This window comes from Columba livia, chromosome 7, assembly GCF_036013475.1.
Source record: "Columba livia isolate bColLiv1 breed racing homer chromosome 7, bColLiv1.pat.W.v2, whole genome shotgun sequence".
Classification (NCBI taxonomy): domain Eukaryota; kingdom Metazoa; phylum Chordata; class Aves; order Columbiformes; family Columbidae; genus Columba; species Columba livia.
In genome coordinates, this window is record NC_088608.1 from 35,629,515 (window position 1) to 35,653,910 (window position 24,396).

The 24,396-nt window shown below is 51.1% G+C and overlaps 1 protein-coding gene across 1 annotated transcript; it reads left to right on the forward strand.

The window, feature by feature from the left end:
- The first annotated feature begins 1,860 nt into the window (after positions 1 to 1,860).
- Positions 1,861 to 23,902, forward strand: LOC102093402 (aryl hydrocarbon receptor-like). Its single transcript, XM_013369276.3, has 10 exons — positions 1,861 to 2,016; positions 5,787 to 5,974; positions 12,655 to 12,773; positions 15,546 to 15,635; positions 17,449 to 17,563; positions 18,077 to 18,204; positions 18,325 to 18,512; positions 18,915 to 19,024; positions 19,722 to 19,863; positions 20,289 to 23,902. The coding sequence occupies exons 1-10, from the start codon at positions 1,964 to 1,966 to the stop codon at positions 21,838 to 21,840; spliced, it is 2,685 nt and encodes an 894-aa protein (XP_013224730.3). The 5' UTR covers positions 1,861 to 1,963; the 3' UTR covers positions 21,841 to 23,902.
- The last annotated feature ends 494 nt before the right edge of the window (positions 23,903 to 24,396 follow it).

Below are 24,396 nucleotides of genomic sequence, written 5' to 3' on the forward strand. Positions count from 1 at the left end.
GTCTCCCATGCACCTAGGACCACGCTGCGCTTCCAGCCCTGTCCTGATCCCCATCCAGCAAAGGCTGTGGGGCTGTGTCCCATCAGCATGAGTCCAGCCTGTGCTGCGGTTCCCCTTGGCTACCAGCTCATCATCTTGTTGCCTCCACCACAAGCCCTGGTCCTCAGGCGCTGCAGGGTCTTGCCTCTGTCTCCCCTGGATCTTGCCCCCCTTTGCTCCCCAAAACCCTGCCTGCCCTTGACCGCGAGCTCCACAACTAACCCCAGCCCTGGAGATCCTCCCACCCTGTTCCCACCCCAGCCTCTGCGGCATCTTCGTGACTCCCCAGCTCTGTCTCAGCTCCAAGACCCGATGCCATTTCCCTGCCCTGGCTCTGTGTCACCCTGACATAGCCCCATGGTGACCCACAGCACTCGGCCTGCAGTGCTGGCACTGGGACACCTTCCTCCCACAGCTTCCCTTCTCCACTTGGTGGAGACACTGGAGTGCAATTTCCAGGGCTGAGCCAGATCTCTGCCTGCCTTATTAAAAGTACGGCTAAATTGCTGGATCTCTGTGCATGGTCTCAGAAGGCCGTAAACAAAATGTATTAACACACTTCTCATCAAATTGACATCAGCTCTGCTGACTTGGGACATTTCTGATACCATTAGATGCTCCTGCTTTGCCCCTTGGCAAGAAGTGATCACATTTCATTTCAAGAATTTATGTCTGGAAATTGCGAATGGTTTAAAAAACAAAAACGAAACAGAAAAAAATGTGTCTGGGTCTGGCTTTTTATCCTTAACAGCTCTGTCTACAACACGCTGGCATGTCAGGCGAGTATTTGCAGTGAGAGGGCAGGAAAAAATCTGCCATGGAGGCTGTAGGGCTGCCAGGATGCTGAAGAGGTGACCAGGGAATGGGATGGGCTAACTCTCTCGGACCATCATTCTGTGCTGCTCTGAACCTGCATGGGAATAAGAGAGCTGTGCCCACAGCACCAAGAGGTCAAGCTCTGCCCAATCCGTGCTGGAATCGCAGCCACCAAGCATGATGCATGGAGACCACAAACATGAGCCTGCTGGTGAACGTTATCCTGCAGGCATCACAGCAGGACAGGAGCAAGGGAACTGGTCCAGAAGTGGTCATATTTTCATAGAATCATAGAATCATTTCAGTTGGAAAAGACCCTCAGGATCAAGTCCAGCCATAACCTAACCTAACTCCAGCACTAAACCATGTCCCTAAGAACCTTGTCTAAATGCCTTTTAAACACCTGCAGGGATGGTGACTCCACTGCTACCCTGGGCAGCCTGTTCCAACACCTGACAACCTTTTCCATGAAGAATTTTTTCCTAATATCCAAACTAAACCTCTCCTGGCACAACTTTAGGCCATTTACCTCTTGCCCTATCACTTGCTACTTGGGAGACCAACCCCCTCCATGCTACAACCTCCTTTCAGGTAGTTGTAGACAGCAATAAGGTCTCCCCTCAGCTTCCTGTTCTCCAGGCTGAACAGCCCCAGTTCCCTCAGCTGCTCCTCATCACACTTGTGCTCCAGGACCCTCATGAGCTTTGTCACCCTCCTCTGCAGTAAAGTGGCCCGTAGACACGGTGGCTCCCAGGACTTGGTGCCCTCCTGTGTACAGGGGCTAAAAGGCACAGTGAGCTGCAAGCACGGTGACTTTTGGGTCAGTGACCCTCTGGGCATGGTGGCCTATGGGTACAGCAGCTCCTCGGCAGGGTGGCCCATGCGCACGTTGTTTCCCAGGTGACCCATAGGCACGGAGGCCCCTGTGCACAGCAGCTGCTGCACACGGGTGACCCGGGCACCGCGGACCCAACATCCCCGGGTCGATGGGCCGGTTCGAAGTCCCGGGGGGGCGGGGAAGGAGCCGGGGGCGGCCGCCCCGACATCCTCCTTAAACCCCGCCCGGGGCACAGCCACCCGTTCTCCGCATCCCGGTGCTGCCGGCGGGATGTTCACCGGGATGTTCGCCAGGAGGAAGAGGAAGAAGCCGATGCCGAAGAGGTGGGGGGAGGGGTCGGGCTTGCTCCAGGGAGGTTTCTTTTCCTCCGGTCGATAGTTTGGCAACAGCCGGGGAGGTGGTGCAAGCTGGGGCAGGTGTGCAGGAGCAGGCAGGGCAGCAGAAAGTGGGTCTGTGAGAGCTCAGCTGGGTGTAGGGAACTGTGTTAAGCTGCTCTGATGCAAGCACGGAAGAGGAAAAAGAGGTAGGGGGACAGCATGCTTAGGCTGCTCTGTTTTAATTAGGGTTAATTGGAAGTAATGCTTTGCAGACTCCGGCATGCTGGGGGAAAAAATAAAAATCCCCAACACAGTTGTATTGTATCCCCAGTGCTCCTGTGAGGAAGCTTGTTGGGGTGTTTGAGTTGCAGGCTGCCTTATGTCTCATTGCCTGCATAAATCAAATGTACAACAATTACTATTTACCAAAAGGTAACTATTCCTTAATAATTAATGAGCATGCTGCTCAATAGCTGTTGCATAATGCTCCCCTGATGTGTTGTTGGAGTTTCCTGGCTTTTGGACTCCTATGCCCCCATCCCAGCTCTGAAGTCACATCAGCCTGTTTATCTCAGATAATCAGGCATATTGCAAATAAGTGTATATGTATTTCTGGGGACAGTGGGGGCAGGTAGATGAGCGGAACCCAAGTCTGGGATGGGGGAGGGTTACAAATTTATGGTGGGAAGGTGAACCAGACCACGCCCTGGGTGTTAATTAGGGAGTTTTAAAGAAGTGTGAAAACACAAGGGTAGTTGCTCTGCCTCAAACCTTTCTCCTGCTTGCCTCAAAGTGACAATTCCAACCCTGTGGTAGGGCTGCTGTGGCCAGGCTGAGGGTTTGGGCTGGATTTGCACTGCTCAATGTGCAGGAAAAGGTGTGTTTTTGGAGCAGAAGGGACCTTGATACCTGTTGCTGCAAGGCCAACTTTGAGAATCAGAAGAGATCATTTTCTTTAGTGACTGGGCAGCTCTTGCAGCAGGGTCCTATTGGGAGAGGGTGGGCAGAGCAGGGCTGGGGACTATGGGATGCACGGCCAGCCTGGTTGGGAGGAAAGAATGGGGTTAGGGATTTCTCTGGTCCCTCTACAGTTTGCTCAGAGATTTTTACTTATTAAAAAAAAAAAAGTAAAAATTAGGAGACAATGTATCAGCTCTGCTGTCATTAATAGTTAATATCCCTTGATACCTTGATACCTGCCAGCTTGCGAAAGTGGTGAACTTCTAGCTGGGTTCCCTGTTCAAAGGGCTGCTGGAGAAAAACAATGCTGCAGCAGTGGCACAGCCTTTGCCCCGCTGGGAGCAAAGTTTTCCCTGCGCCTCTGCTCCAGCCTGTCTACACTGGGGTTCAGAGGTTTTTTGGAGCAACTTCATTGTGAACTTTGTGGCATGGCCGCACCGTATCCATTTCATAAGCCTGTGCCATGTTAGAGCTCCTGCAGAGTGAACAGGGGCTCAGATCTCTTTAAAATGCCTTTTCCGTGCCTCTTACATAGGTCTTGAGCTGCTTCATTGAATGCCAGGGTTGTGCTTGGGTAGCAGCGCTCCCTGGGACAGCCTTGCGTGATGCCTGCAGAGACCCAGAGCTTTGCCCTGAAGTATGGATGGAGTCAGTCTGAAGGGCAGGGAATTTACAGAGATTTTAAACATCTAGACCAAGCTTCACTGCTTCAGTGAGTGGGGGAAATGTAGTTTCCTGTGGTGCTCACCTGCATTTTACTTTGTCATCCCTCCTCTTGAGGGTGGCTGTGAAGTACCCTGTGTGCTACAGCTGAGGACACGCAGGAACAGATGTTGGGGTGCCCTCCTTTAGCCTTCTGGTGTCCCACTGCTGGCTGTGTCACCCCATAGGTCTCAGCCAGAGCACTATCAGTGCTTGGCCAGGCTATCCAAGAGACCCTGTTACCTCTACATTGTACTCACTCCCATACAGACCAGCACTCCTTGCTCATCTCCAGTCTCAATTTCTCTTCTTTCTGGCTGTTTGTGGGCTAGTTTTGGATAGTGAGTGGACAGAGGACATTTCTTTAAAAGCTGAGGAAACTCAGAATTATTTTCTTCACTTTTTTTTTTTTTTTTTCAGTGGGAGACCAAATCAAAGGAAAATTATTTCATTTTTTCCTCGCTGATGAGTGACTGATTTCAAAAGTGTTTAAGCCAATGGCTAATGGAGTACATAAAAGCACCAGTGCTAGTGTGTTTTGCCCAGCTTTTACAGACAGGTTTGGTGACGAGTTGTACCCAGCCTCTCTGGGAAGCAGGATGTATCCCTCCTGATGCTTGCTACAAAACAGCTTTCTCAGAGAAGTGCTGCAGTTTTCCATGTGTGCTTAGAAGACTCCACGGTAGCTCTCTGCAATGAAAACTCAACAGGCACCTCACTGCATTTCATTTAATACTAATTTCCTCTCTTGTCATACACATGAGCAGTCCTGCCAGATGAGATTTGAGAGTGGTAGTAGTGGGGAGAGCTTGAATTGCTGCTAAATACTGGCAGATCCTGTTACCCAAGGCTGCTTTATGAAGCAAGGATGCCTGCGGAGAGAGAGTTTGTGGTTAGACAAATTACATCAAAACAATATGAGTTGCATGTTAGGGGATGCAATCTAACCAAATACAGAGCGGGGGTCTGAAGGGTTTTTCTTCAAGCTAGAAGATTCAAATCTGTGTTCAAAACCAAAGGAGACAAGGTGACATCCCAGACTCATTGGAGTCATTAACCTCTTACTGCTGTGGCTGGGACTTGAGCTGTAGCTTGTAAAATACCTGCAGCTGATGGGGCTGGGTCCTCATATGAGCTTAAAATAAACAAGAGCTGCTCTCATGGAACCTACTTGTTCTGCAGACTGAAGGTTGGTCCTAGAGCCTAATTTTGGCATCAGATGTTGTTTTAGGTTGGAAATACCCATCTGAAAGCAACAGGAATTTGGAAGAAAACAAATTTTTTTAAAAGCCACTTTTTTTTTTTTTTTTAAACAAAGTCTGTTTTCTAAATGCTATGCCCTAAATCACCCTATGTAGTATCTCTTTGTCCAAGTGCTGTCATTGACTTCCATGTGTGCTCCTCTTCATAATATTAGTAAGTAAAGCAATGGATTCAGGCTCTGAGCAGTCAGGGGAAGCTTAGAAGAAGCTAACTGAAATAAATTCAATTAAAAAAAATAAAAGAATTTTGTACCTTCTCACTTTCCATTCTGCTGTTTGTTAGTGTGCACTTTGCTAAGGCCTGGCTGAGGGCTGCTTAGTCCTGGGCAGGCAGAACATCTGATATGAGTCATCTGAGCAACTCGAGGTAGGGCTTGCCATAGTCACCTGCGGTGAGCACATGGAGCATGGCTGGGGAGAGACCTGCTGTATGGGATGGGGAAAAGGAGCAAGGGTGGACGGAGAACAGAGTGGGTAGAAGAGGCTAACCAGACCTCCAAGAAATGCTCTGATGGCTTGTAGGTCTCTGCCCTTGGTGTCTCATTCCCTGCCAAGGCTAGGAGGTGGGAGGAACACTGTGATCTCCAGCTGAGCTGTCTCTTCAAGGTGTCTGACAGTCACCCCAGCTGGAGGATGTTATTCCTGAGGCTGCACAAGGTGGCCAGCTGGGATGGCCATGTCTCCCCCAGCCATTACCTTGTGGGCATGTTGGGGCTTGTTCTTTCTGCCACGTGGCCTTGCCTTGGTCACCTGATGTTTTACTGTTGTGATGGCTGCAGTAAAGTCAACAATGGGTTTGGAAAGAGCCCGTTGGACAGGCCCAGTTTGATTAAACTCCTTTGCCTCTTCCAGCCACAAACCACCACCCCCTGAAGGTGTGAAGTCCAACCCCTCCAAGCGGCACAGAGACAGACTCAACCAGGAGCTGAACAAGCTGACTGGCATGCTGCCCTTCCCTGAAGATGTACGCATCCAGCTTGATAAACTCTCCGTTCTCCGACTGGCTGTTGGGTACCTGAAGGTGAAGAGCTACTTGATGGGTGAGTGTCTGTGTTGGTGTTGTGGTGAAAAAGGTCCTGGGGTCAATCCACACTGCACTGCTCAAGTCCCACCCCAAGCCATGTTTGTCTTGGGATGGAGAGCTGGATCTCCTGAATATAGGACGACAATGCGTTGTGGTATCAGACCCTTGTTTGTTAATGCATCAGTGTTGATCTTTACATGAGATAGTGGTCTGAAAATGCCCTGGAAAATGAGGAAGGAAATTGTCATGTCTCCATAAATGTAGACGAGTTGGCAATGGTTGCTGGGAGGTGCTGTGCTGAGGGACATCAATAATATTCCTCAGGCCTTTTGTCACCATGCCACAGGCTTTGTCTGTGTCCCCTTTGGAAGGAAACTATTTCATTTTTGGATGCTGAACACTCAAATCTAATCCTTTTCAGTCAGTTATGGGTGGTTGGTGTCTCAGAAAAGCAACATCCTTGGGAAAGTGAGGCCACCTTGTTTGGTCTAGAAAACAGTTACAGAGATGGAGAGCAGGCAGGGGGGGCCGGGGGGAGAGAGTCTGGGGGAGGCCAGGAGCAGCACATGGAGCAGAGGACCTTGTTCCCATTGCTTTCAGAGGGGGTTGTCTGACAGAAATGACACTGTGGGTGGAGGGGAGCAGCTTGGGTGCCTGCCCAGCAGCTGAGACCTCCTGCAAAGCTCCTTCATCTGCTCCTCGTTAGCTGCCATGCTGCCTCTCTTTTATGTCCAAAAACCCTCCTGTGTCCTACTCCCAGCAGCCCATGGTGAAGAAGGGAGCAATAGGTAAAACAGTGTATCATTCTGCATAGCAACATTTCCCTCACCTAATTGGAATTGCAGTTTATAATTAAATTAACTTGAAAATTGCCAGGATATGTGGGCTGCTGTCTCTGCTGGGTAGGAGGTGTTGCATGGGGCTGCTCTGTTTGTTGAGGTTGGTAGGTTAAACAAAGCTGCTCCTAAGGCCCTTGTATGGTTTGGCATCTCATTAGCTTGTTTTTCTCCCCTTTCTTCCTTGGTGGGGGGGGGTCTCATACATTGGTGGTTTACTGCTGTGCTTGCCTCCGTGGCTCCGCTGGCCTCAGCTGTGGTGGGTCTATTATACTTCTCTAATGAGTGTTTCTATGAGATTGAGGGTGATGCCTCACACCCAGAGACCCCAGATTGTCTTTGCAGGATGGAGGGTTGAGCTGATGTGCCTGGAAAACCAATCTCCTTGCGTTTGCCTCTCTGCAACCTTGCTGCTGTGGAGACCCTGATACAGGGCAGCAGCTGTAGCAGAACAATTGTGGCTGAACATCACTGCTGGTTTTCTTCTGCTCTTGGCACCGGGGGCTTTCTGCTGTATTTTTCCCCAATGTGCGTGTAGCTCCCTTCTTGCTGCTCACAGTTCCCACCAGCAATTGCCCTCTGGATTTCCAGGAGTTGTTGATGTATCTGAGATAGCTACTGCTGATGAAAACATTTGTACTGGGGGCTCCAGGGTTTTTCTGCAATCTTTTGTGGATGGTTCAGCTCCTGTTCCTGCAGCTGTAGCTCACACAAGGGGCTGCTGTGGTGGGATTTCTCCTGCAGAGCTGGTTTCCCAGGTGGGAACCAGAGCAGCTCCCTCCTGTTCCTCTGACTCCCTTCCATGGGGCAGTGTTGAAGTATCACAACAGTGTGTTACCTCTACAAAGGACCTGAGGCTGGCTGGCAGACCACCCAGTGTGGCTGTGAGCGTGGTGGGCCCTTCTCCTTGCGCTGGAGGTGCCAGCTACTTGGCCTCTGGCACTGGCCTGTTTCATGGTGTTAGCTGTTCCTCAGGCACCTCTGGCACATCTTCAGAAGCATTGCCCCAGAAGCAGAACCCCAAAGGACATGATGGGGGCCTGAAGAGGCATCTTGCTGTAGAGGGAGAACGTCTTGTGCTAGGTGCCTTTGTGCAAGAGGGATGATTGCTGCACACACAGCATTGGATGTGCTTTGGATGCTGTTGGGCTCCTCAAAGGCAATATTGGACTAAGAGCAAAACTTGTGGAGTGTGTCTTCCTCCATTGTCTGCTTTATGGGAGACAAACCTGGGAAACAGGATGAGATGCAGGATGGGTATCTGGGTAGGCAGCCTGATACCATGGTGGCAAGATGTGTTGATTTGGGGATGCGATGGGTCCTTCTGTCCAAGGCAGTGCTGGCACAACATTAACCTGCATTGCTGATCTTCAAAGAAAGGCAGCAGCCAGCCCTCCTCACTGGTAGAACTGGGCTCCACAGCACCCAGCATGTGTCTGGTTTAAGAGGGAAAATGGGTGCAGAGCCTAGCTGGGGGGTAGTCACCATGCTACCCTGCCTGCTGACAGCACATGAACTGCAGGCTGTGATGCAAATAAAGCCTGGAAGGCTGCTGGAATTGCTTTTATAACCTGCTTGCAAAAGCAGTTGCTGGGATGATCCCTGCAGCTAGGGGAGGCAGGACTGGTGTGTGAGTGTGGTATTGTGTGGAGGGGGGTCAAGACGCATGAACACGGACATATGTCATTGCCAGTGCTTTGGACTTGAGGGAATGGGTGATGGACCCTGGTGAAGGCAGGAAGCCATCAACATCTTTCTGTACTTAGAGGCTCCTATCATGTTTTCTTCCTACCTAGACTGAAGAAACTTGGCTCTCTTAGTTTTTTGCCTCATGCCCAGTCCCTCAGGACTCTCCTGGGGCCCTCTCCAGCTGGGGATGCTGGTCCCCAAGAGGAGACCCCTGTGCCTTGGCTCTTCAGCTGGGACCCCTGCCTCTGAGCAGAACTGGTTCCCACTGGATGTGCTCACCATGTGCTTCCCAGCATGAGAACTGCTTTGGAAAAGCAGTCATCACTGAATGGATTCACGTTCAGTGGCAGCCTTGTCCCCGCTTTGGAGACCCATTCTGCCAGGCTAATTACTCCCATTTGGCCTCTGCGCCTGTGATTTCCCACTCCCTCCTCTTGCTTTGCCTGTTTCTGCCCTGAAGTTCATCTTGTTTGACTTCAGATCATCCCACTGATTCATCAAGGTCAACCTCACTTCGAGCCTTGCCTGATGAAGAGCCATGTCATCTGCAAATCATAGCAGTGTGCTCATGGTGTATCACATCAGGCATTTCAGGGGGAGATGACTAAAGACCTTGTGCTGTGCTATTTTATTTCTCGCAGTTTGCTGTTGTCTGCTTTCTGCTTTGTACAGGCTTCTCTCCTGCAGCAGCAGAGCATGGCATCGCCTGGTGAGCATCCCTGTCCTCTGCTGCCTTGGCCTCTTTTCTTTAGCAACATGAGCCTGTTGCCTTGTCTCCAGGCAGCTTTAATTGGTGCCATATTGACAAAGAGTTCTTCTTTTCCAGCATTTCTACTGAGTCTGGGTACTTACCCTTTCTCCTAGGCAAAGGGTTAATACATGGAGCCAAAGTATGCGGTTATAACCAATCTGGCAGGGAGACACATGCTGGTGAGTGACCCTGAACGTACACCTGCCCAGGCTGTGTCACAGGTTAAAAGTAAAAAATCCATTCCCCTGTCTATGGAGGAATGCAGGATGGATCCTCCCGGGCCTGTGCTTCCTGCCAGCAGCCCCAGTCATTCTCTATCCCTGCACTGGTGCAGTTAGGAAAGTTAGTTCCAAAATCCCCACCTGCCATCTGTGCTGGAGACTGCTCATGGTCCTGGGAAATCTGCTCTGGCTGACCCTGCTGAAGCAGGGGCTTGGCCTAGGACATCTCACCAGCTCCCTTCCCACCTCTGCCACTGTGAAGCTCTGCTGCGAGGCAGCTGGCAGCATGTTTCACCAGGTCATCTCACTTCAGTTAGCATTAAATTAGCTCTTTTATTCATCTACTTTGCTGTTATTGTGGGCCAGAGCTGCAGGAGTCTGGACCTGAATTAACTGATGCAGTGACAGGAGTCAAGCTTAAATCCCTCCCTGGGCAAGATCCTTCAGGAACACTCAGGAGCGATTGCAGCAGGAGGCTGGGAAAACCCTGGGTGACTTTTTCTGATAGATTTATAATCTGTGAGTTTGGCATTTGCCTTTTTACTCGGATGGTGTGAGCCTGCTCTGGTTGGCATGCTGCCTTTGTTAAACAGCTGAGGCAGAGGTTGGTGCTAATTTGACAGGGTTTGGGATTGGGTCCAAGAGGAAAACAGTTGCACATGGTGTGCTGTTGCTGGAAGAGCTGGGAGCTCCCAGTTTCTTGATGCAAGGCATCTCTGGAGCCTGTTCAAAGAGAAATGCTTCCCATGGGTGAAGTCTGTTATCTCTTGTGGGTATAACTCTGTCCATGAGAACAGAACTGATCCCAGGGGGCTTTTTGCTAATAATTATTTTTTTCAGTGACAAAACTATGCCAGAGGCAAGGGATGTGTTAGCCCCCATGGCTGTGCTGCTGTGTTTGTCTTCATCAATGTGATGAGCAAAAAGTGAAGAGATTAGATTGCTCCTTTTTCATTCTTTCTTTCTCATGCTTGAGGTATTTTCTCTGCAGTGCAGAGCTTAGAAACCCCCTTGCAGAGGGGAAAACAAACAGACAGACCCCAACAACAACAAAAAAACCCAACACACAACAAAAAAAAAAAACCCACAACCTGGCCAACCCAAAGGGATGCTCTTGCTCCTGGTCCTCCAAAACCAGGGACTCCTTTCCCTGCTTTTCGTCTGAGTCATTAATGCTGAAAACATTACTGTGCTGACCCTGGAGAACATCTCCCCTGGGTTTTTAAATGGAAGCCTTCCAGTCTTTGGGCATCACTCTGGCAGCAGGCAGCCTCTTCTGGCTGGTGTAGGGGTTTGTGACAGAGGTGGATTTTCATCCCTTCTCTTAAACATTGCATGCCAATAGCCTCTATCCCAGTACTTTGAAAATACGAATGATCACCAAGTTGCTTCAGCAAATGCCTGGAATTCCTTTCCAAGTCAAAAAGTGACTGGGAATAGCTTCCGTATCCCAGGTGGTTACATGGGCCTGGAGTCCTCTGCCTGGATGTGCTCAGGCATCTCTTGGGATTGCTCCCTAGCCCTGTGGTTCTTGGCAATTTGTGCAAGGATGAGTTCAGACACTTGTTTGGAGGGGGAGAGCTACAGGGTCATTTGCTCCTGACTTCATGGTTGAGAAGGATGCCCAGTCACGACATGTTTGAACATGAAGAGGGTCACCACCTGAAAGTAGGTACTAGAGGTGTCTAGATCATCTAGACCACTGAGGAGTGGCTGTGGCTTGTGAGAGCAGCCTCAGCCCTGCCTGTCTGCTGGATGCTCACTCCACCACTGGCCATCCCAGCAGGGTGTCTGTCTTTTGAAGAAGAGAACTCCTCTGCAAGAACAAGAATGAGCCGCAGGTGTTGAAGTGATAAGGAAAGTAAGGGGAGCTCATGTCACACATTCCTGGGTTATTTGGGTGGAAAAACATGATGCATTGTGCCTTATTCGCTGGCCTCAGCGTTTCCTTGGCCTCTGGATTTTGAGGACTGCACTGGATGTGAACACCAGCTGCTCTTTACCACCAATACTAATGAGCGCCAGTTACAATCCATACCCTGCAGTTCAGACCTTGCAACCCCAGTGCAGTGATGCTTGGTGGCAAGGCAATTGGCAGACACCATCTCTTTGGGTTTCTTACCTTCTCTTTGTGCTCCAGACCTTCTCCCCAAGCCAGGTCATCACAGTGTGTCCCATGGGAGGTGGATTCTGCACAATTTTCTAGGTCAGCTGTGTAGAATGGACCACTCTGTGTTTGAGAATAGGGGAAGTGAGCATCTCTGGGAGATTAAAAGCCCCTTGCTAAGATTGGTGAGAGAGTTGTGAGAAATAACTTTGCTAGAAAGCACAAAATGTGCAAATAGGTGTTTTGTCTTGGATTCTGTAAGCCCACAGCAGCTCTCCCCAGCTTATTGCAGCTCTCCCTGAACATGCTACTGGTGGACACTGGGAGAAAGCTGGGGACCATGTGCATCCTCTCAAAATGTTCTCTGCCCTTTTGGAGCTTTGTTTTGGAAGAACTTGGTTTCTTTTTGAATTTCCCTGCCAGATTGCTTCATTTCAATGCGTTAAAGAGAAGTCAGCCCTTCAAAACATTTTAATTTTTTTTTTTTTTAAAGAATTGATGTTTCATTTTGTAACTATTCTGATCTATTATGTGCAAATTGAAGCCATACACATGGTGCAGATGGGCTTTGGCTGTTATTCCTTGGGGAAAGAAGGGAGAAAAAATATGGATGCTTTGATGACATCTCAGATGGTTTGGGAACGTTTGCCACAGTGTTCTGTCAGCCCTGAAGAGCAGGAAAGCAGACATTGTGGCACTGGGGTGGCTTAAAGCCAATGCCAGCTCTAACAGGCCCTAACCTGAAAACTTCTCACTGTGTTGGGTGGTGTTTTTTGGCTTGGGCAGCCCAGCAGCACTTGCCTCTTCTCTGTCCTTTGCATCTCTGCCTCAGACCTTTACGGAAATGAGGATTCCCAATAATGGGACCAAGCAGTAGAAATAATCTCTTGGATGAAGCATTGGGCAAGTTGGATGTTGCTGTGTAAAGGGGCTCTACTCCAGTTCCCACTGGTCTTGTCTTCCTCTGAGCTGGGTCCATGTGCATTGGGTAGCATGGTGCAGCTGTGCATGAGCAGCACTGGGGTGGGGAGGAAGAGGGAGAGGCTCCCAACTTGCCCCTTCCATGCTGATTTCTTGCCCTCTCACTCGCAGCCACAGCTACGAACATTGGTGACCGTATGCTGGATCAGCCCAGGGCCCCAGGAGGAACTGGATGGATGGACCTGCAGGTTAACAGGGAGCTGTTTCCTGAGGGGGAACTGCTGCTTCAGGTATTGTGCCATAGCTCGGTTGTTTGGGGTCTTCCTTTGGCTCCTGCCATCCACTGGACACAACGGCTGGTCCCTGTCTGCTGAACTGTACAGCACCTATGGAGCATTGGGTCCCATCTGTGGGGCAAGAGGAGACCCTGCCTTGCTAGAAGCTGCTTTGCTGTGTTGCTGCAGGCACTGAGCACCTTGAGACAGGTCCTCATGCCCAGTGTTCCTTCCCACATCTCGCTGTAGTTTACTGCTCCTTTGGTTACACTGCAGCAGCTCTGGATGGGCTGTATCATAAACTGCATCTGTGAGCAGAGCAGGGCTCGAGGTGGAGGGTTGTGTCCTTCTCCTAAAGGCATCAGGTGGTGTCTGCGTCTGTAGCTACAGGCAGTAGCTGTCACTGAGCCCAAACCTGGTGTTTTTCCTTGGGACCTGCTACAGCTCATGGACCCAATGTGCACAAACTCATCCATCCCAACCAAGAGGTGCAGGGGTATCATACAGCAGTGTACGGATTGATTCTCTGGGGTCGTGGGTTCCTTGTGTTCTAGTAGATGCCAAGAGGGGAATAGTGATAGCTGCAGGATAGAAATCTGCTAGGAACTGTTTGCCCTATGTGGGCCATTGCATGAGCTCCCTAGTCTGAGTTCACAGACTGCCTGGGGTGGAAGAAGCCTGGGTTCAGTTTGAAGGTTGGGGGTGGGTGAGAAAGAAGGGAAGATGCATCTGGGAGACAGAGGTGGACAAAATCAGTGGGTGGTGGGAGCTTTGGTTTGTAAAAAGGCCAGTGTGTGTCTAATGAAATAGCTGTCAGTGAACATCAGAGAACAAGGAGCTGGTGAATCAGTTGGTCAGGATGCTGTTGCTTGGGCTGTAATTTATAAGTGTAAGCTGAAGGAGATGAGATTGAAAAGTCACATGGAAAGGCTGGCTGCTAAATAAACATCTGGGCATCTCAGCTTAAAATGTGCCAATCCTTGGGGCTGCAGGGTAAGTCTGTGCAAGACCTTTAATTGTTCTATGGCTGTGTTCCTGACATTGCATACGTCTGTGCTTTCTGGGTCTTGAGTCCTCTTCTCCCTTCTTCCATCTCTCCAAACAAAAGCATATGGATACTCAGCTCTCCTTAAAGTCTGATATTGGTGCTTTACATGCACCATACATCCTGCACAGCTTTACATGAATGCCCACCGTTTCGTTCAGGCAGGCAGGTGTGAACACTGCTGTGAGGAGAGCCCCAGCATGAGCCCCTATGCGTGGTTTTGCTGAGGTGGTGACTCCTGAGAGCCCAGCATGACTTTTGGTGATGAAGCTTGGACCACATGAAGTCTCCCATGTGGGTTTCACTCCCAGGAGTGGTCTTGGCTGTCTTCAAGTGTGATAGTCATGGAGGAACAGCTGGAATAACATGATACCCAGGAGGGAGACTGCAGTTGCCCCAGTGTCACAACAGACCTGCTCCCGAGTGCTCTCTGGGGGTTTGAGTTGGACCATATGATGGCAATTTGTTGAGCCACCAGAGCATTGGCAGCTTTGGGTGATTGAAGGCATCTGGAGAGCTTGTGAGGTGTTAATGTGACAGAAATCCCCCAGCTGAGCTCCCCCATGTTTTTCCCCCCTCAAAGAGCATTTTAATCAGATACTGTAATTTGCAGAAAAGTCTGACTCAGGGCCTCTTGAGGGGAGGATGCAGTGCACAAAAGAAAAGGACCAGTCCCGCTGGGAGCTGGATCTGTGTGGTATCAAACAACATGCAGCCTCTCACCCAGGCAAGCCTGAGTGTTGCTGTAAATGGGCAAATGCACAAGCTGTGTCAGCAGATTGCTCCTGCTCCCTTTCTGCATAGGGGAAGAGGCTGAGCAGAGCCAAAGCAGCAGTGTGGGCAGCTGGACCCTTCTCTCCAGCCTTGTCAAGTGAAGCTTTTGGATGATGTGAGCATAAAGATATTTTTCAACTGAGGTTTGGGGTCTTTGTGTTTAAAGCATTAGCTTCGGTCATCTAGAACATCGGCAAGAGGAGAGTAATTTTCCCAGTATGGTGTCTTATAGTGGTGGTTCAATGTGAGGATGTAGTTGAGGAGCAATGGGTTTTCTTCCTGACAAGCACCTTGAGAGCAGTGTGTCCTCTTGAGATGTTTGTCAGGAACAAGAAGAAATTCAGTTGAGGAGAGGTTGTGCTCCTGTGTAATGGGAGACAAATGAGAACAGGATGCTGTCTCCTTATCGATGATGTATCAAACAGTCCGCATGCTCATATGGACCAGGGAGTGCTGCATCAGGCATCACAGATACAATGTCAGGGCTTTCACAAACCTGGGATCTGAGTTTCCAGATTTTTCAACCTCTTTTTCTTTCAAGATGGGTGTTGGTTTTAGCTGCATTCTCATCATTGAATTATACCAGTGGCTGTGAATTTGGTCTTACTTCATGTACATTGTGATGCAATTGTCCAATGCACCTTCGGACCTGAGAGCAGGAGGCCGAGGGACAGCAATGTCCCTGTAGTCCTCAGGTGCTAAGGACTGAAAGGCAGGTTTTTGGGGGCGATGCCCCACAGTGAGAGGACAAGAATAGGTCTAGAAAAAGTTGTGAGTCCACCTTTGACCGTTGCTCATGCTAAGTAACCAGGGTTAAGAGTCTTGTGTGGTCACAAGGTGCCTTGATTTATTTATTTTTTTCTGTGTGTGGATTCTGTGTTGACAAAGGTCCCTTCCCATCAAGTCCATCTTTCAGCATTTGGATTGAAACTAAGCAGAGTAACTCTAGGCTCAACTTATGCTTTCAGGCACTCAATGGATTTGTCATTGCTGTGACTGGAGATGGCTACATCTTCTACATCTCTCCTACTGTGAAGGACTACCTGGGCTTTCATCAGGTGGGTACCACTTTTTTGCTGGCTGTAAGCAGATGGGTGCAGTCCAGGGCTGGGAAGGAGGTGCTGGTAGCCAGGGCTTTCTTTTCTTCTCCCTTCCCAGCTCCCTTGGGTCATTTTTGATGTGTTTTTTCCTGTGAATCACGTTCTTTGGGGAAAAAGCCAATGAGCATGCTTGTGACTTGAGTAGGAACAGATGCAAGCTGAGCAATGGCAAGCTCTGTGTCCTCTTATCTTTGTGGATGAGAGGGGTGTGAGATTTTTTTGTGTCACACTGCTGGGCACATATGCTCTCACTTACCGAGGGCTGAGGTTATCATGATGGTGAGCAGTGTCAGTGCCCCGAAGTAGCGTGGGTTACATGGAATGCCAAGGAAAAACAGCGCTCTCCTCACATCCACTGTGTTACCTCGTGTTCCCCTGACATCCAGCTCCTTTGGCCAAAGGACTGAGTCAACAGGAGGACCATGAGGCTGCCAGATCTATTTGGTTGCATGGGTTCCTGGTGTGCCTGCAGACACTGATATTTTCTTCTTTGACCTCTCTTTGCACCCTTTCCCAGCTCCCTGGGATCCTCATGGGCTGATGCCCCAAGTCACAACAGCTGTCAGAGGCAGCGAGTGGGCTTCTCAAAGTACCTGGATGTCTGGTGAAGCAGGACACTCTGCTCTGGCATGTTTCTGAGGGCAGGGACATGGCAGTTGGTGGCCTGAGCTGCCTGTGGACTTAGCAGGGCCATGCTGACCACTGCAGCATGCAGGACTGGGATGGGAAAAGCTGTAGCAGGGAGCTGTGTTTGGAGGCAGGAGATGTGAGGACTTGCTGGTGTTTCTGCTGCATGGCCAACCTTACAGCCCAGCCCAGCATCACTGGTGGCCCACTGAAGGAAGATGGTTTGCATTGGGATACAGATTCCTGTGAGTTCGGAGTAAAAAGAATACCTACAAAACCTTTTTTTAAAACAGCAATTTCCCCCACATAGGTCTGGAAAAATAGTTTGGTTTGTTCAAAATGTTTTGATCAACCTGAAATGGTATTTTACATTGATCCTGTGGAAGAACACAATTTATTTGCAGAGGGCTAAGCATGGCAATGTTAAGAGGGATCTTACATGATGTTGCAGACTGGCAATTTGTACCCCACAAATTCTCCTCTGACAACGCACAGCCTTTCTGGCTCTTTGTCTGAATTTGGTCCTGAGAAAATACTAGAAGATAGAATTAAGACATGCCAGGGAAATGCTGCTGCAGCATTCACCCCACAGATGGGAAGCAAAGCTTCCCTAAGGGCAGGGGCTCCTGTGGCAGAGGAAGAAACTGGAGCTTCAGCATTTCCAGTGGTCTGTGGTTAAGGATGAGGAGCCAGAGCAGTATGAAACATCTGTGGAAGGGCTGGGCAACACCAGGAGAACCTCAGCCTTGCCAGCGTGGAGAATGGGGTAGAAAGCTTTGCTTAGCTGTGTCCAGGGGACACTGGGGAAGTGGGTGGTGTTGACAGCCCTGAGCAGCCAGGGTTACTTAGACATGGCCATTTCTATTGCTTCTAAAAACCTCAGAGCCATTCCCACAATTTCCCCAGGCAGACCCCCTCTCTGTTCCCTTTTCCTCCTTCCTGAGCCACCCTCCCCAAAAGCAGCTGGTTCTCAGTCCCTGTTCTCCATGCAGCACACAAAGCTGGTTGTGTTTTCTTATTTCTTTACACTCAATCACTGCACTTTCTAGTACCCACGAAGGAAAGCCTCCTGCTGTATCCTCCCCCAGACACCTCTACCAGGCTAGATAGGAGTTGACGCCCCTCTCCCCTTGTGTCATTCCAGTCGGATCTCATCTACCAGAGTGTGTACGAGCTGATCCACGCAGATGACAGAGCCACCTTCTGCCAAGAGCTGCACGGTGCCCCAGAGCCCAGCAGCACCCAGCACACTGCCCATGGTGAGTGCTGGGGCTGTCCCAAATGGTGGTCCCCAGGGACTATCCAGCCACCCCTGTGAGGCCATCTGGTGCTGGAGAGACCTCCTGGTGGAATTTATAGTCACCAAGCACAGCCCTGTGCTGAGCTGCATGCCATAGCCTCCCCCTGGGACTTGCAACTGTCCCGGGGGTTGGCATGGCCACTTGTCACTGAAAGCAGCCAACAGCAATGACATCCTGTCTTTTGTGGTGCTGGAGGGATGGGGATGTTTCTTCCCAAGCCTTTCTGCTTTTCAGTGTTTGAAGTACTTTTAATTTCAGTGGAGGGCAGCTTGTTGCCTTGCTCTTGTCTGGGAAACATGTGGGAACCAGAAGCTATCATGATCTGGTAATTTCCCATGGCAAAGTCTTATCCATCTTGGTGAAGATCACGAGTTCTCTTCAGCAGCAAAGTCTCTGCCAGGAGCAGATCTGCAAGGCCATGAGTTCAAGGTGTGCAGCTTGGAAAACTGTATTTTCCCTTTGGTTTCCTAGGCCTTCCCACCAACCAGCTGCTGCCAGCTGTATGCAGCACCATGTCCAGCCCCAAAAAATGCTTCTTTGTGGAGAGGAGCTTCACCTGCCGCTTCCGCTGCCTGCTGGATAAATCCTCAGGATTTCTGGTAAGGCAGCCCCGCACTGGGACACCCCTCTGCCCCCAGCATGTCCTACAGGGGTGGGAGCAACAGCCAGCTCCCATCGCCCTGTTTGCTTCACACCCATATTTTCTAATCCCTTCTAAGGCCTTACATTTCCGTGGGCGCTTGAAATTCCTCCTTGGGCAGCAGAAGGCCTTGGACAGGTCCCCACTTGCCCTCTTTGCCATCGCGACTCCCCTCCAGCCGCTTTCCATCCTGGAGCTTCAGATCAAGACGCTGAGATTCCAGGCAAAGTTCAAGCTGGACTTCACTCCCACAGCAAATGATTTCTGGTAGGGCATCTCCTGCCTTCCCTGTGGGAAAACCCATGGCTGCAGACACTGGACAGAAAACCAGAACCCCTGGGAGCAGTGCAGTTCTGATGCAACTCCCATGGCAAGGTGTCTGGTGCTGTTGTCTGTACACAGCTGGGCACTTCTGCAGCCCCCCGCCCAGTAACATGGAGAGCAGATAAACTGGGTGCCAGTGCTTTCTTGTCTCCCATGTTTTAGCCCAGCAAACCCAGCATGGGGTTTTGTGGAAGAGGATGCAGTTCAGCCAGCCCCAGGATGGAGAGTTTCACCACTCAAAGTGGGAGGTTTTGGCTGGGTGCTGGCCACGGGATCGTGTCTGGCTGGTGGTGTGCAAGTGGGAGATCCATCCCTGGTGTCACTGGCTTTCTGCCCTGTTTCCAGGGGGCAGGCTGTCCTGGGGTACACAGAAGCGGAGCTATGCAGCAGGGGGTCCGGGTACCAGTTTTTGCATGTGGGTGACTTGATGTACTGTGCGGAGAGCCATGTGAGAAGTGAGTACTGGGCGGCTATGGGGGTCAGTGCATTTGTGGAAACCCTTGCAGCTCCCTGCCACTGTTGCAGCTCTGGCCATGCCTATACTGTTGCTCCTTGCTGGGCCGAATATCCTGGGTCTGGAGCGGCTGTGATAAAGTCATAGAATAGAATCATAGAATGTCCTGAGTTGAAAGGGACCCACAAGGACCATCTAGTCCAACTCCTGCCCCTGCACAGGACAACCCCACAGTTCACACCATGTGTCTGAGGATGTTGTCCAGTCTCTTCTTGAACACTGTCAGGCTTGGGGCTGTGACACCTCCCTGGGGAGCCTGTTCCAGTGCTTCAGCACTCTCTGGGTGAAGAACCTTTTCCTAATGTCCAACCTAAACCTCCCCTGGCACATCTTCCTGCCATTCCCTCGGGTTCCATCATTGGTCACTAAAGAGTAGAGTTCAGGGCCTACCCTTCCTACTCCCCTTGTGGGGAAGCTGTAACCACGATGAGGTCACTTCCCTGCTGGGTGGTGCTTACTTGGGGAGGAGACAGGGACAGCACAGCATTCAGCATCATGTGCTGCCTGTGTCCTGCCTCTTCTGCCTCTGCAGCACAGGCACGAGGTGATGCTCTACATTGTGGCATCTTACCCGTGCCATTTGCCTGCCCCCATGATGTGACCGTATCGATGCCACCTCTCTTCTTTCCCTGCTGCAGTGATGAAGACGGGGGAGACTGGGGTGATGTCTTTCCGGCTGCTGACCAAGAAGGGCAACTGGGTGTGGGTTCAGAGCAATGCCTGGCTGGTGTACAAAGGAGGCAAGCCTGACTGCATCATTGCCCAGAATCGAGTCCTGTCGTGAGTATCACTGGGTCTCCGGCTGTGTTCACTGGCTCTTGGTGTGGGTGGCAATGGGGCTGCTTGGTGCAGGTGGAGGAAAGGGTGGTTGGGTTGCACAGCTGATACTTTGCAGCACATGCTCTCCTGTAGTGGGGGGCCATGAGTGAAACAGGTCTGAGAAGGTGGTTGTGGACACTCTCACTCCTGCCTGGGGCAAGCCTTGGACATGCAGCCCTTCTCTGAGCCATGCAGACCTCCCCACAGGCTCCCCAGAGCCCCAGCCCTCCACGAGCAGCATTGTACCCAGTCCAATCCAGCACCCTTTTCTTTACAAAGGCCAGGGTAGGGCTGTGGGCTCCCATCTCACTGTTGGGAGCATGGATTTTCCTGGCCCAGATGAGGTGCTTATGCTGTTTCCATCTCTTTCTCCCTCTGCCCTGAAGGAATGAAGAAGGGGAGGAACATCTGCGAAAGAGGAACCTGCTGCTGCCTTTTGTCTTTGCTACGGGGGATGCAGTCCTGTATGGGAATGACCTGGACCCCTTCCAGGATAAGGGGGAGTTGCAGACACAGGCAAACTCTCACTTGAAGCAGAGCTTGGTAGACCCAAATTTTCTTCTTGGGGCCATGATGAAGCAGGATGCATCCATATCCATCTCTCACAGTGATAACATGTCTCAGTTTTCCTTGCCAGATCTCACCACTGAGTCTGATGGACCAAGCCAGAGTGAGGAAGTTGGTGATGCTAAGGACAGCGACTCCCTCCTGGATATTGAAACCCTCTTTGAGAAGAGCAAGGTGGATGGAAATATCTGCCAAACCACTCAGAGCCTCAATGTGGACAATGCAGAGCTGCAGTGGTGGGAGGAGGTTCTGCTCATCTTGGGTGCAGAGGAGGAGCTGGCAGCTCAGGTGGTTGGTGAGAGGCTAGGCACTGAGGTGACCTCCTGTGTAGAGCAGATGCTCCTTGGGGAAGATGCTGGGAAGAGCATGGACTTCTCACACTGCTGTGCATCACCCTGCCATGAGGAAAACAGTGCTGTGGCTCCCTTCCAGCACTGCTGGGCAACTAATTCAGCACTTCGAGAACAACCACAGCCTCAGGCACCTGGTGCACAAGACCAAGATGCTGGGGTCTCTCTAGTCTCTGTTATATCTGAGGTCAGCTATGCTCAACCAGAACTGCAGGTCCTGTTTAACCCAGCTGGGCTGGTGCAGGGGACTGTTAGGGATGTCTTGGGCTCCAGCAGTAAGCCCTCTATTGCACTTCAGCTGGCAGACCTTGAGCAAGCACCTCAAACAGAACTTGCCACCTCTGCTGCTGTAGATAATGTTATTCCTGATGATGAGAGCCAGCCCAGGTGCGAGCTGATGGGCTCAAGCTGCCCACCTCCCTTGCACTCAAATGCGCTAGTGACTCGGTGGCATGATGTCCCAGCCCAGGTAAACCCAGCCAGTGCTTTGGGTCAGTGCACTTCCCCTGGAAGTTGCCCATCAGAGGCTTGGGTGTCCACAGCTCCAAAACAGCTGGAAGCAGCAGGAACACACCTGAAGTCACAATATCTGCTGGCTGGCAGCTCCGAGAGCCCCTCAGGGGCTGGGCTGTGGTCACTGCCCTCCCAACCTGCTCCTTGCCCTGCACAAGGCTTGCATGAGTCCTTGTTCTCTGCGGTTGGGGACCTCTGCGATGAGGATGCTGCTCTCCCTGCACCAGCATCAGCACACCTAGGAGTCAGCCAGCTGCCAGGGGATGGTGGCTTCCCCAAAGAGCTTCCGATACTCCCTCTGGAGCCCAGCTTTTCTTGGAAAGGGGAGCAGGGTGAGTGGTTCCTGCAGGCTGGAGCAGGTCCTCAGGGATGTGGTGAGGCAGGCCTGGTGCAACATGGTGGACTCCTGTTGGGGTCCAGCATGGATCCCAGCACCCAGCAGGTGGACCTTGTGTCGCTACCTGAGTGCCAGTACGGAAATAACCTTTTTGGAGACGAGTGTCTCTAAAACATCCCTTCCCCAGGAGTGGGGTGCTTTGCCTTTTGCTGGTGAGAGCCACCCTGGGGCAGCACATTCCTCACCAGGCTCGGTTTTGAGGTGCTCAGCAGCTGTCCCTGCAAAGGTGGGCACAGGAGTACACTTCTCTGAGCAGGACACTGGCTCCGCATCAGCATCCTTCATGGTGGGGCAGCTGCTCTGTGCCTGTGAGGTCCAGCTGAAGGTGAGATGTGAGGGCTGCAGGACCTGAGGGATGTACCAGCTTGTGCGGACAGAGCAAGGGGCGGTGCTGGGGGATGCAGGCACAACATCAGTTGTGGGCAGCCTGTTTTAAAGCCTCACTGTGCACTAGGAGCCACATTTTGAAAAGCCACCAGCAATTATGAGCTCTTCTGGCTATGAGTGGTGCCCCATGCTTTGTGGTCACTCAGGATTTTGTCTTCCAGTGCCTGAAACGAGGTGGCCTAGCAGAGTTTTCAAGCAGCCTAGGATGAACTGTGTTGTACTTTTTCCATTGGAAGGTTTTCAGGGAGAGGCAGCCCTGCCAGAGGGGCGGTCTGTCAGAATCTTGCCAGTCTGTGCTTTCCTGACAATATCTTGCAGAGCTGCTGGCCTTACAGGCACCACAGCAGTGAACTGCTGTTTCTTGGTGCAGCATGGTCTCCTCATCACCTGTATGTGTGGACCACCCTCATCATGTTACTGTTCGGTCCCCTGCATCATCTCCACCTGCCTGAGCCCCTCTGCTCCTTGCTCCCTCCCTCTTGTGCTCTCCATCTCCTCTCCTCCTGAGTCCCTGGTGACCCAGTTCGTTTAGATAAGATGTTACCAAGCACTTTGAGAAGCTCAGCAGCATTTGAAGGGTCTCTGTGGGAGGTGGAGTTGCTGAGAGCATAGGCACCTTGGGATTTTGGGCTCCTCAAGGAGTGGGGGAGAAGCAGGTACTGGGTTGTGACCTTCCTTTACTTGAGGGTGGGGAAGGTCCAGCCAAACTCCCCTTTGGTTTGTCATTGTCTTGTCCAGTGCAATCAGATGGAGGAACAAGGGCACTCACTCCTGCAGTTCCACAGGACCGTGTGGTTTTGCCAAAACAGTAAGAAAGAAAGGCAGGGAGGGATGCAGTGACTGCTGTCTGCCCCTCTGCTCCAGACCCATTTTCTGCCCTTCAAACCGTTGTCCTGGAGGCCAGCACCATCACTTTGTTGAATTCCCTTTCTTTTGTATTTTTAACCTAACAGGTGAATTTTTTTTTTTTTCCCACTGCAGTGCAAATCAGTCAGGGAAAACCCACAAAAAAAACAATGATGGGGGGGATGGATCTTTGATTTGAGACCAGATGTGGCAAGCCAACTTGATCAGAGAGGTCAGAGGTTGAGGACCTTCCCCCCCCTTGCACCCATCACCCTGACCACCACATCTGCTTCTTGCACCAGAATTAAGCATGTACTGCTTGCCAAGTGAGTAAAATCAGGTAATCAGCGCAGGGCTAGCCCAGCAGCAAGCCTGCAAGTGTCCCGGTATAGGGCAGCCTCATCTCTCTGGGTCTTTTCCTTCGTGCCCTGCTTTGCCTCGCTGTGCTGGGGTTCCAGGGTGGGAGCAGAGCAATGTTGGAGATGTAATGGACCGCCCTGAAGTGGCCTGGAGGAGCACCTAGGATGGGGTAAGGAGTTGACTGGCCATGATACAGAGCCTCACAACTCAGCGGATCCAAAAAGCAGCAGAATGCGCTCTGCCTACCAGCCTTTCTTGTCCTGGCACTTGCAACACGATAGGAAACTGCCCTGCTCCAGCCAGGGTGTGCCGACAGGTGTGCCTTGAGTGGGGGGCAACCCCCCCTCCCCGGTTCTGTTGGTTGGGGCTGAGACAGACCCCTGGTGCACTGTTACTTGTGTTTTATCTCTTTATACACTGCGTATGTGCATGTAACATCTATTTGTGTGGCAGTGCCTCATTTTACGCTTTGTGACTTCTTTGTATTGCTGTTGGCAGACGGATGATGCCGAAGAGAAAAAGATGTCCTGAAACTCACCCCCTGCATTTGGTTACGTATTAAAAGGCGATTTGCTTTGTATAGTGGTGATGGTTTGTTTTGACCTGAAACAGTGTTTATGCATTTCCCTCTTGACTGAGCAAATTTTCAAAAAAAGCCCCCTTTTTGGCTTAGCCCCAAGTCTAATTTCTCTGGGCTGTGGCTGAAGGAGGAAGAGGATAGTCCTGGCTCACCCCTTCCTCCTGCACCTGGGGAGTTATGGGGCTGGGGTCAGAGGTGGGGAAGGGCTGTATTTTTCCTTGTACAGGTTAATTTGGGGGAGGAATGCAGCTGTGTGGATGCTATTGACTGTTATGTATGATGGTTGCTGCTGTGTGTGTTTGTGCTCTGACCTTGCTCGGTGCCTGGCCCTGTTGCTGCAGGTCAGTCTGAACATTTTGGAAGGACAGAGCTGGGGGGACCATGGCTGTTGTGTGCACACACCCCTTGCCTCTGGGTGAGTGTGTAGCTGTATGTGCCCAGCCCACGTAAGTGTGTGACACACTTGGTTTCACTGTCCCCAGCCACTCTGGGCA

Coding starts and splice junctions, on each gene's coding strand:
- LOC102093402 (XM_013369276.3), top strand. CDS start 1,964: ATGTTCACCGGGATGTTCGCCAGGAGGAAGAGGAAGAAGCCGATGCCG. Junction 12,774..15,545: donor AGGGGGAACTGCTGCTTCAG/GTATTGTGCCAT, acceptor TTATGCTTTCAG/GCACTCAATGGATTTGTCAT. Junction 15,636..17,448: donor ACTACCTGGGCTTTCATCAG/GTGGGTACCACT, acceptor GTGTCATTCCAG/TCGGATCTCATCTACCAGAG.